The sequence below is a fragment of the Rhinopithecus bieti genome, unplaced genomic scaffold, assembly GCF_001698545.2.
Source record: "Rhinopithecus bieti isolate Rb0 unplaced genomic scaffold, ASM169854v2 scaffold_31518, whole genome shotgun sequence".
In the NCBI taxonomy this organism is placed as follows: Eukaryota; Metazoa; Chordata; class Mammalia; order Primates; family Cercopithecidae; genus Rhinopithecus; species Rhinopithecus bieti.
The window spans coordinates 138,245-150,236 of record NW_016813455.1 but is presented as its reverse complement, the minus strand read 5'-3'; the positions used below and the strand labels follow the sequence as shown (position 1 = coordinate 150,236).

At 44.4% G+C, this 11,992-nt stretch overlaps 1 protein-coding gene across 1 annotated transcript in view; it reads right to left on the bottom strand.

Moving 5' to 3' along the window:
- Positions 1-11,992, bottom strand: part of MSN (moesin) — an 83,554-nt gene that overhangs the window by 11,698 nt on the left and 59,864 nt on the right. The window contains exons 3-7 of the mRNA XM_017848442.1: positions 5,992-6,087; positions 4,215-4,489; positions 2,746-2,829; positions 1,887-2,033; positions 564-660 (exon numbers count right to left, since the gene is read on the bottom strand). Coding sequence (XP_017703931.1) covers positions 564-660; positions 1,887-2,033; positions 2,746-2,829; positions 4,215-4,489; positions 5,992-6,087 — 699 coding nt within the window. The remainder of the gene's footprint in view (positions 1-563; positions 661-1,886; positions 2,034-2,745; positions 2,830-4,214; positions 4,490-5,991; positions 6,088-11,992) is intronic.

The following is an 11,992-nucleotide window of genomic DNA, read 5'->3' as shown; positions in this document are numbered from 1 at the left end:
GGGAAGGGAAGGGGAAGGGAGGGAGAGGAAGGGAGGGGAGGTGAAAAGAAAAGAGGAGAGGAGAGGAGAGGAGAGGAGAGGAGAGGAGAGGAAAGGAAAGGAAAGGAAAGGGGAAAGAGGAAAGAGGAAAAAGGAAAAAGGAAAAGAAAGGAAGGAATCAAATATGTGAACAGTGTCCACTTTCCAGGACCCCAGGGGCTTGGAAATACAAGATGCATTTGGTTTCCACCCCAGAACCTCAAGGTGGCAGAGACAATGGCTAAGAAGCAGTACTTAACACTGCCTGTGGCTCTCCCTCATCCACAGTGAGGGAGACAGGTAGCAGAGTAGAACCAGGTACAGGATGTCTGCTGGCCATTTTTAGCATCAACATCTCCCTCCATTCCCAATCTCTATCTGTGCTTCCTGTTCGTGCACGTGTGCACACACATGTGCACACACACAGACACGCGCACACACACACACACACACCAGCAAAGGAAGAGAAAAATAGAATAGCATGATTGCTCATTACTGCAGGCCTTGGCAAGTACCCGTCTTGCTCAGAGGGAGGAATCACTCACCGGGGCTTTTTTGTCAATGGGCTTGATGACAAATTTCTTATCATTGAAAGAGATGTTCCTGATTTCACTCCAGGGGAAGCCTATCTTGGGAGTTAGTCTGTAGAAATGGAAACCAATAATATCAGGACAAGGGCAAGACAAGAAGGGCATAGAGAACTGGTGGCTTGCCCTCACGTCACCCCCAAGCTTCTATCTCTCTCTCTCTCTCTCTCTCTCTCTCTCTCTCTCTCTCTCTCTCTCTCTCTTTTTTAAAATAAATAGAGACGAGGTCTCACTATGTTACCCAGGCTGGTCTTGAACTCTTGGGCTCAAGCGATCCTCCCTCCTCAGCCTCCCAAAGTGCTGGGATTACAGGCGTGAGCCACCAAGCTTGGTCAAACAAACACTTCTCTCTGGAGGAGGCAGACTCGGTGCCAGCTCAGCTAGTGTCATCACATGCCACCAGGTCAGTTGCCAGCATTGAGTTCACTAAAGGATCTCCTGATACTACAACTAACATATGATTCCTTGTCTCGAGTTCGTTTTGTTATGTTTTTGTTTGAGGAATGGAACTTGTAACAATTCCTCAAGGGAATCCCCAGCCCTATTTAACTGAGTTTCTTCTATCCAAGCTTACAAAAGTTAGAGAAAAAGTAAATAATGAACTCCAAGATTCAGCAGTTATATGGAACAATAATCTATTGATCTCCATTCTCACCAAGAGCACACTAAGTGAAAAATATAAGCAAGTGAGATAAGGCTACGGTGAGAGGATTATAGGCCAAAAGCCATTTAATTATCACAGGAGACTAATTATAATATATCCCGATAAGATAGTCTAGGCCTCCACAAACCAATAAAAACATAATGACTGTCACATATATAATTTTAAGTTTTCTAGTAGCTACATGAAAATAAGTAAAAAGTAATGGATGTAATAAAATTTTAATAAGTTTAATTAGCCCAATATATCTAAAATATTATCATTTGAACATGTAAATAAATATTTTTTAAAACATTAAGACATTTTTACATTCTGTTTTTCACACTAATCTTCAAAGTCCAGTGTGTAGTTTACACTTACAGCACATCTCAATTCAAAGTAGCCACGTTTCAAGTGTTCAATAGCCCCATGTGGCTGGTGGCTACCACAGTTGACAGTGTGAGTCTAGTCAATACAGGATTTAGAGGCCTAAGGAAAGTTGTGAAATCATCTGGGCTGGACTAAATTAGGTAGAAAAATAACTGAGGTGGGACCCAAGAGCTATGGCCTTGCTCCTTGGTGAAAAGTGAGCCCTAGATGTTAACATAACCTAAATAAACTAAAAGAGATCTGAGATATACCTGTCATTCTGCTCATAGATGTTGAGACCCAGTGCATCCACCCCCAGCCACAGCTCTGAGCCTTTCTTGTTCTTGATGCTGAAGTAGTTCACACCATACATCTCCAGATCTTGAGCAATCTTCAGATATTCCAGGACAGCATCCTCCCTAAATGACACAGTTGGGGGTCACAAAGTGGGGCTTTTGAGTCAGACCCAAGGAGAGAGAAAGCCTGCTTACTCTGTACTTCTGACAAGGATCTTGCTATCAGGAGTGGGAAAGGGGACAAAAGGCAAGCAGATGATGGAGAACAGAGCATAGCATGACTTTTGCAAAGCAAAATCTCCTAACAAAAACCTAGGGTCTATGCTCCCAAAGGGAATAAAGATGGGCTGACCCTTGCTGGCCTCTGGCATGTTGACTGCCACAGAAGCAATTTTCTTTCTCTCATTCATTGTGACAGCCTCTTACACACTCTTAGCAGGGCTCAGAATGTGGTGATGGCAAAATGATGATATTTGTCCTTCAACTAGACAACCCTCAAAAATGCTTTGCCATGTTTAAGAGCTCCTTCCTTATTTCCTTCTGGTAGGGGGCGGGGAGTCCTTGGTGGCCCAGTAGCTCCCTGGACATCCTGAGGTCCCCTCCATTTCTTGATAGTCAAAACTGTTTGTGCTATCAGTTACTACCATTCAGCAAAACAAACAAACAAGCAAACAAAAAACAGCCTCATAATCGTCCTAGTTTGCCTTCTATCGTCCCTGTTCCCTCTTTCTCCAACATCTACTGATGTCCCTTGTCATCTGTCTCTTCTCCCCAGAATGCATTCTCATTCACCCTATAAGGGAAGTGGGGCCCACCACTGCTTGGGCAAGCTTACCTGAGCATGCCACGGTGTTCCTCATGCCACACCTGGATCCGCTCCTCCCACTGGTCCTTGTTGAGTTTATGCTGTTCCAGGACTCTGGAAAGACAATGGGTGATGAGTAGTTTAAAGCACAAAAGTCCCTGTGCAGGAGAGAAGGGAAGCCCATTTAGCTTTCTAAGAGGCTGATGCAAAGAGGATGTAGAGTCAGCCAATTGAGGTCACACTGGAAGCAGACTGAAATTATAGCTAAGAAGGTATTAAATTAGACACAAGGAATTGCCTGAAAGGTAAGAGAGCTACAAGAATGGATGATCAAAAACAAGGGGAACACCTTCCTTTGTACCTTTATCCACAAATCAAATGATGTGCTGTGGTCCCTAAGTATAGCAATAAATTGTCAGGAGTTTGTGCTGACTTGAGGGGCTAACAGTAGGGATGGACCTCATGGAGCCAGGTATACTCTCTCCTAGATCCTCTTGGGACCAACAGTCTATGTTTATAAGAATACTGCTCAGAAATGAAAGACTGGCCTTTGGCTACAGAGCAATGAACTGAGTCCTAATGGCTTTGAGAAAAACCAACAGGCCCAACCTCCAAGACCTACTAGATTATAAACAAGGTTAGCTTTAAACATGCCATCTCAGATATCATGGCAATGACTCAGGGAGAGTCCCCAGGGTACAAGCACTATCCCTAATATCTTATAGGTGTGTTGTACATATATGTCATAACTCCAGTGGGACTGAGGCTCCCAGAATGAAGCAAAGCTTTTCCTTCTAATCCAAAAGACTATGGAAATGGCCATTATGTATAGTTAGAAAAAATTTAGTGTTAAAATATTAAGGTGCTAAGCTTCCAGGTCTGGCTCTGCCTCAGATGAGCTGCAGCAGATGGGGAAAGTCAGTGTGAGTACCTCTGCACCTCTATTTCCTCGGCCAGGAAATAAGGATAATGCCTGCTTTGTTCTTTTGTGTGTTATTGTGATGCAAAAACAAAAATAATGAGGGTTTTAGAGCTTTTGACTTTGAAGTTTACAAAAGGAGAAAGCTCTGTACACTAGTTGTCAATATTAAAAGACTATTTGAGTTCCCCATGTCCCTGGTTTGCTTATTTCTCTCTCTCCCCTGTGAACTTCTGATATAAGAGATCTAAATCAGTAAAAAGAACTGAGAAAATGGAACCAGGGAGGGGTGAAAGAAATTACTCAATCTCTGGTTCTACATAAGCACTTGCCTCCAGGTTAATAAAGTTCTGTAATCAGGTAGACAGAGGGGAAAAAAAGGCTTTTAATTTGGAAAGCCAGAAAAACAACAACAGAGTATGACACTATATGCAAATGTCTCTTGAGCAGTATAACACAGTCTTCAGACAGACCCCAATGGAGAGGAACAGATCTGGCATCCCCTGTGGGGCAGGGATTGGTCAGCTATGGGCTGCAGCCCCTTATGGCCAAGGCAAAGGAGGGCAGGGAATCACCTCACCTCTGTGGGAGCAACTTGTCTCCGGCCAGGTAGCCAGACTTATGCACCTCCTTATTGAAGTCGCCATACTTAGACTGGACAGCATACGAGGCCAGCAGCACAGCAGTCTCAGGCGGGCAGTAAATATCATCATTGAGAATGCCCTCTTTCACTTGCAGAAAGAACAGGCGCTGAGTGATGTCCTGAATCAATTCCTCGGATACATCCTCAGGATAGAACTTGGCACGGAACTTAAAGAGCAGGGGGCTTTCCTTCCGCACGTCCTGGGCAGTCACCTGGGAGCAGTAAGGGTTATGGACTCTCAAAAAGTAGGTTTTAAGGGTGACAGAGTGGCTGTGGGGTGGGGGAAAAACACTGAAAGATCATCAATTTGCATAATCTTAGAGAGCTGGGTGGCAACCCCTGGTAATTAAGAAAACAATACATTACTTTCACTGGGGACTGAATCCCATGTCTGTAATCACTTTCTGTTGGGAATTTCTTCCTGAAATTACCTTAATACTGACTGATGATCAGAAGTCTTCAAACCACTTTTGTCTGACTATATCCAACTATCCCCAAATTCTGAGAGTAGGCATAAGCTCTTCTTTTCAGCTTGTCTTATAAGTCTCCTCCAATTTCATAAGTTAGCAAAGTAAGGACTAGGATATATGACTAAGGATTGAGAATTGGCTAGAGAAGAGCACAAATTAGACCATTTTTTAAAGCCTGAAATGGAATACTAGTGGCTCCACACTTGTCCAGCAAAAGACTCAACTTTTTAGGAAAACAAGACTTTACCAGCAGAAAGTGGGGTACCTACTCCCTAGACACAATCAGAGAAGCAAACTGCAGGACAGTATGGAGACTTCTAAGGACAAGACCAGCCAGTTTGAGGATACGAAGATGGAAGGCTACCAGGTTCTCATGGAGATGCTGCTTGGGGTGGAGAGCTTGCATGGACTCAAACCATTCCATTTGGGGTCCAACTGAGGTAAAAGGTCAAGAAAGAGGGAAACATCTATATGGGGTTCAGATATCGGTTGACTGCTGGAGAAGGTGCAGCATAAGACTGTGAGATCTTTCAGATTTTTTTTTTCTAGTTCAAGAATCTGTGGCTCTTTTTAACAAATCCCCAGCCGAGCACAGTGGCTCACGCCTGTAATCCCAGTACTTTGGGAGACCGAGGCAGGCGGATCACAAGGTCAGGAGATCGAGACCATCCTGGCTAACATGGTGAAACCCTGTCTCTACTAAAAATACAAAAAATTAGTCGGGCGTGGTGGCGGGTGCCCGTAATCCCAGCTACTTGGGAGGCTGAGGCAGGAAAATGGCGTGAACCTGGGAGGCGGAATTTGCAGTGAGCTGAGATGGCATCACTGCACTCCAGCCTGGGCGAGAGTGCAAGACTCCTTCTCAAAAAAAAAAAAAAAAAAAATCCCCTAAAGCCATTGACTTTGGAGAGATGAAGGGGATACCAATCCTCTCTTGAAGAGCCACTAATGGATTTGATCCAAAACAAGTCAAAGTTCAAGCTAGTGTTCCCAGTAGAAAGAAAAGAGTCTCTTCTTCTTTGAATGCTGGCCATTGTCGCTGTTAGAAGTCAAAGTGGAGACAGAGCAAAAGCTTTTACTTGCCTGAGTCCTCTGTCCTTATTCTGATCCAGGTGGTCAACAGACTACCCAGTCACAAACACAGCCCTAGGTATACAGGATTTGCCAATTAGCACATGGTACCCTCCCAGGAATGTTCTGGAAAAGAAAAGAATTCTAAACCCAACTGAGGAATAAGCAATTACCTTCTTATTGAGTTTCAGCCAGGTGGAGAAACCTTTAGTGTCCTGGTACTGCAGACCAAAGAACCAAACTTCCCTCAAGCCAATAGTTTTCACCACCTAGAAGAGAAAACCAAAACAACCAACCATTGATTGAATACCTCCTCTATGTGAGGCACAGAGGACACAAAGTTTGAAGTCAATATGATATCTGCCCTTAAAGGTTTTAAGGTGCTCAGGGTCTGGCAAGAAAATACACTTGGGCAGCAATCAAGAACTGACGTCAGCATCTCTCTGCACAAAGTACTGCTGGGGTAGGAAAGGGATCTATTACTTATGAGCACTGACACATACCAAGAACCTTACATCCATCATCTCCTTTAATTTTCATAATATCCCTATGCTAGACTTATAATTAGACCCATTTTATAGATATCAAAAATGAGGTTCAAAGAAATGCCCAAGGTTCAGGTCATGAGTGACAGAATTAGGGTTCAAACCATGTCTGTTTGACTCCAAATCCATGCATATCCAGTGATTTCTGCCACCTTCTCCCTCCCTCTACAATGTCATGCCACTTTCCACTTCCATGATGGATTAAAGACTGAATGTGGAGATTGTTGGATTAACTCCTGCATCTTGTTCTCTTGGGTTGCTCCCATACATTGTCCTTTATCCTTAGCAACTGGGGGTAATACCCACACCCTCAAGACTGAGTTCCATTTACAATACCCCAAATAAAGAATGTTTGAGAAGATAAAACAGGGACTGTGAAGGACTCTGAAGCCATGCTGTGCCTGGGTTCTGAGAGGATTTTTTCCAACCCTGATCAGAGCCCAATCATGATTCCTCTTACACAGGTTTAAGGTGGACCTGAGGGTAGAAATGGGGTAAGTACCTCAGTGTAGTAGCTGAGGTGCTCCCTGTTGTCCTGAGCCTCCTGGCTGAACAGTGGGCAGGAAAGGGAGGCTTGCCAAGAGAACACAGATGAGCTCTGTTCTCTAGTCCCTGACATTAGCATGTTAATAGTCTGGCTGTCAGCTCAACCCCAGCATACCCACCCCTGTCGATGGCAGCAGTGAAGCTGAGCCACATCCTAATGAGGTCAGGCTGGCCTTGGGCAGTCTTCTTTATTTTGTTTTTTTGGGGGAAGAATGCAAGTGGAGGGTAAGGGTAAGGTGAGAAAGAATCACAGAAATATACCTAGAGATGGAAGCAGGGAACAAGGACCCAGTGTTGCTGATGTCCTTCCCTTATGAACAAATTAATATCTCCCTTCAAAATACACACACACACACACACACACACACACACACACGCACACACACTCACTCACAAAGACACATATATACACACCAACACTGTATCCACAAAGTTTCTTTTATGGATCCAAAGTCAGGCCCCACAGTCACACCCAGAGTTTATAATCTAGAGCTTCAGAGGCCCCAAGGAAAAAAGTAGCTCATGTATATTAAGCACCAATCATGTGTCAGGCACTGAACAGTAAACAATCCTGTGAGATAGCAACATATTATAGATGAGGAACTAAGGCTTAGAGAGGTAATGCATCTAAAATTACAGAGCCATTCAGAACCATGATGTGTCTGACTAAATAAAGCTTGTATCTTTTCTTCTCTAGCATGCTATCTCCTAATGCCAAGTACTCATATGAGCTTAGGACTCCTGAGCTTCTCAAGTGATTAATTGTCTTGTCTCTCTTTTAGCCTAAATATCCCATCCAGATAATAAACTTTGATTACTTCTGCATCGAGATATGCTTCCTGGCAAGCATACAGACCCAAGCAACAACCACTTTGGGGAGAAGCTATGTCCCCCTAGTCATCAACTTCCATTGCTTACCAGGTCACCCTTCCCTTTCATAGCTTGGATCAAGTATCAGGAAACCTGAGAAAATGTTCATGTCTGTCTCCAACTAGCTGTATGATATTAAGATGGCACCTTTCCTCTCTGGGCCTCACCTTCCTTATCTATCCAAATTGGGGAGTATGGCTTCAATGATCTCTTTCTTCTCTTAAGTTCTATCACTGTACTAATTACATTACAAGGTTATTTTGCAAATAGTTAATAAAAACAATCCCATTTCCCAACTACCTCTTGCTGATGTGGATAATTAGAAACATGTTTAGAAAAGATCAATGGGGTTGGGAGGTAATGAGGAGAGTTCAAAAGGCTTCCAGAATTCAATGGCCAGGTGAGTCCCTGACTCTAAGGCAATAGACAGCTGGAACTGCCAGAAAGTTTCAGATGCAGAAATGTGAATGCTTATGTTGAAATGTAATATTGGCTTTTTGCAGAGGATGAAGGTAGTGGGGGGCATGAACAGAAAAAAAAAAATTTAAAGCACCTCTTATATCATCCTAGATCTAAACAGGGCCCAAGGCCCAATGAACATTTCTAATTATTTTCCACAGGGTTGCAGAAGAATAGTGTGTCCAGATGCAGTTGGTGGGAAGAGGCAAGATCCAAGAAACAATCCAGCTGAGAGAGAGACAAAAAAAAGAGAGACAGAGAGAGAAATGCCCACTAAAGATGCTGAAGAGAAGATGGACCATGAGGGCCAGGATATTAGGTCATGGGGAGAGAACAGACTTGGAACAGAAGTAGTAGAGCAGTGCCATGGTTTGGATGTGGTTTGTCCCCATTAAAACTCATGTTGATGCTTCATTGCCAATGTGGCAGTGCTGGAAGGTAGAATCATTAAGAGGTAGTGTGTAATGAGAGGTGTTTCAGTCATGGGGACCCCTGTCCCTGTGAATTACTTGACCTTTTGTCAAATTATGAAGCAGCACAAAGGCCCTCACCAGAGGCTGAGCAGGTGCTGGTGCCATGCTCTTGGACTTTCCAGCCACTACAATTACGAGACAAATAAACCTCTTTTCTTTATAAAGTACCTAGCCTCAGGTATTTTATTATAAGAACATAAAATGGGCCAGGAGTGTTGGCTCATGCCTATAATCTCAGCACTTTGGGAGGCCAAGATGGGCAGATCACAGGGTCAGGAGATTGAGACCATCCTGACTAACACAGTGAAACCCAGTCTCTACTAAAAATACAAAAAATTAGCCGGGCATGGTGGTGCATGCCTATAGTCCCAGCTACTTGAGAGGTTGAGGCAGGAGAATCACTTGAACCTGGGAGGTAGAGGTTGCTGTGAGCTGAGATTGCACCACTGCACTCCAGTGTGGGTGACAGAACAAGACACCATCAAAAAAAAAAAAAAAAAAAAAAAACATAAAATGGACTCAGACAAGCAGCAACTGATCTTTGCCTGTACTAACTTGTAGTTAGTACAGTTTTGTACTAATTGTACAGGCTCAGAGACTCCACGACTGAAAGGAAGTGAGGTAGGCACAGACTATGCAGCCAGTCCCAGAAATCCCAGGAGTGAGCCCCTTAGCCTCTTTTTGCACCACATTGTCTGTTTCACTATTTGGTGGGAGTAGGGGTGTGATAAGAGAAGGTGGATTGTCCAGGCGTGGTGGCTTATGTCTGTAATCCCAGCACTTTGGGAGGCCAAGACAGGTGGATCACCTGAGGTCAGGAGTTCAAGACCAGACTGAACAACATGGAGAAACCTCATCTTTACTGAAAAATAGAAAAGTAGCTGGATGTGGTGGCACATGCCTGTAATCCCAGCTACTTGGGAGGCTGAGATAGGAGAATCGCTTGAACCCAGGAGGTGGAGGTTGCAGTGAGCCAAGATCATGCTATTGCATTCCAGCCTGGGCAACAAGAGTGAAACTTCATCACAAAAACAAAACAAAACAAAAAACTAGGAAGATGGTAACCCTCATTTAACAAAATGGCCAGTTTTGCTGGCATGCAGACCTAATGCTTATGGAGCCCATGATATTTCGAGATCTTCCAGGAAATATTCAGGATGTTGGCTACCTCTGGCAGTCTTCATTAAGGTCCTAGGAGACTCAACTCCTGGGAGATGGTGGTCCATTTAAAAGTGGAGAGGGATGAAAATAGTTCTGCTAAGAGAGAGAGTCTTTTTCCCTGGGGCCTGCAATCTAAAGTTGCAGGAAATTGATGAGCAAGTCCTGCTGTTTGGGGAAGCTGATTTATCTGGCTAAAGTTGGAGCACAGGCAACAAATGAGGCAACTTAAGCAAAAGCCATCTTCTCTTCCTTCTTTCGAGGTGGAGTTGGTGAGACCGATGAGTGCCGGAGCAGCTCTTTCACCACTGTGAGGGGAGCCAGGCAAGAATAAAGCCAACACAAGGAGGGAAAGCTGGAGAATCCCCAAGGAATGGAGCTGTGACCCATTGCCACCTGCAGGCTTTGGATTTCTAGAATGTGTTCTTTACGATTTGAGCCAGTGTGAAGAGTTTCTAGCGAGTTTACACTATTATAGAGTGTGATGAACACTGAAATAAAAGTATGACTAAAGTGTTGGGTGGTTAAGAGAGAAGGTGGGTTAATTAGCTAAGAGAAGCAAGTTGTTGCTTTAGGCATTTAGAATGGAGTGAGTTGGAAAGAACCCACTGCAGTTCTTAATATTAAGCACACTATTTTCGTGGAAATTTATTCGACTCATCTGTGGCCATCATTAGTCTTCTCTTGGTCCATCCAGGTAGGAATGGATGTGTGAAGGCCTTAGTGGAGGCCAGTGCACCTGCATTTAGCAGACCCCAGGAAATGCTGGATGACGGAAGGAATTCTGCCATCTGTTGCCCCAGTCCCCTGGTGGGCTGAGGGAGTTCCCCATTGTCCATGCACACTGGGAGCAGTCAGGTATCTGCTAATCCTCCTCTTTCCCCACTGCTGTCGCAGGAGATGGACCACATGTCTCCCAGGCTGAGAGCCTTCCTCTCTGAACCCATTGGAGAAAAGGATGTCTGCTGGGTGGATGGCATCAGCCATGAGCTCGCAATCAATTTGGTCACCAAAGGTATCAACAAGGTAATTCATTCTTTCTTACTTCTCTGACTTCTCTTCCCTACCTTTCTTCCCCTAGTCCTGCCAGATGGCAGTTCCTGCCACGTGTCCCTGTGAAGGGCCATCAGAGAGCAAAGCTGCCGCTTGGCGGGGTGCCACATGCTTTCATGCTATTGACCCCACATGCTCGGGCAGCCTCAAGGGCCTGCAGATGATGGGCACATACACACAGAATGGTTTCAGCTCAGTGCAGCTGGGCTGGGCATGATTCACTTGGTGTTCAAACACTCAGGGGTCAACAGAAGTAGGTTAGCTGCCGGGGTCTGAGGCGAACTGTCAGAATGGGTGATTTAGGTGCACTCCACACCCCCATGAAGGGACCCATGGCATCTCGCTTGCCCCTGCCAAGGCATCAGCCTGGCCACAGCAAGTGAAGAAACAGGAGCCTGTGGTCTACACCAGAGTGAGTTATTCTATGATGTCACTCTCAGCCCAAGAATGACCTCAAGGATATCCAGTGGAATTGGAATATCCTTTTCTATGTCATTGTTTGTTTTTATGGGGCTTTAAAAAAGCTGCTTAGGGCCTCAGGAGAGGATGAGACAGTCCCAAAGAAAATGCAAAGAGAGTGAGCATAGACAAGGCAGGCTGTGAACTCACAGAACATGGCACACCCGGTCAGGAGAGGCACCAACTAGAGCTGTTGCTATTCATTCTCCTCAGTGCCCCAAGTCAGTCTACCAGGCAGGACAGTGTTACAGAAACAGCCAAAGAGGCTGGGAACTACTGCACACATGACCGATGACTAGTTTGGTTTGCATCTAAATCTGAACCATGAGAGCCGTGGTTTTCTGATTACCCCACTGCTCTGCACTAGCGGTAAATATTCGGAATAACGCTCCAATCTGCGAGCCAGTTTAATGTCCAGTAGATGCTATCGTCAGAAACGGAAGTGCCCTATTGGATAGATTGGATTCTTTCCTTCCAGATGAAGGAGGGAGAACCATTCCCTAGGGAACAAATTTTAAATGAAAAAAAATTGTGTACTTTTATTATTTATTTATTTATTTATTTATTTATTTATTTATTTATTTATTTAAGACAGGGTCTCACTCTATTGC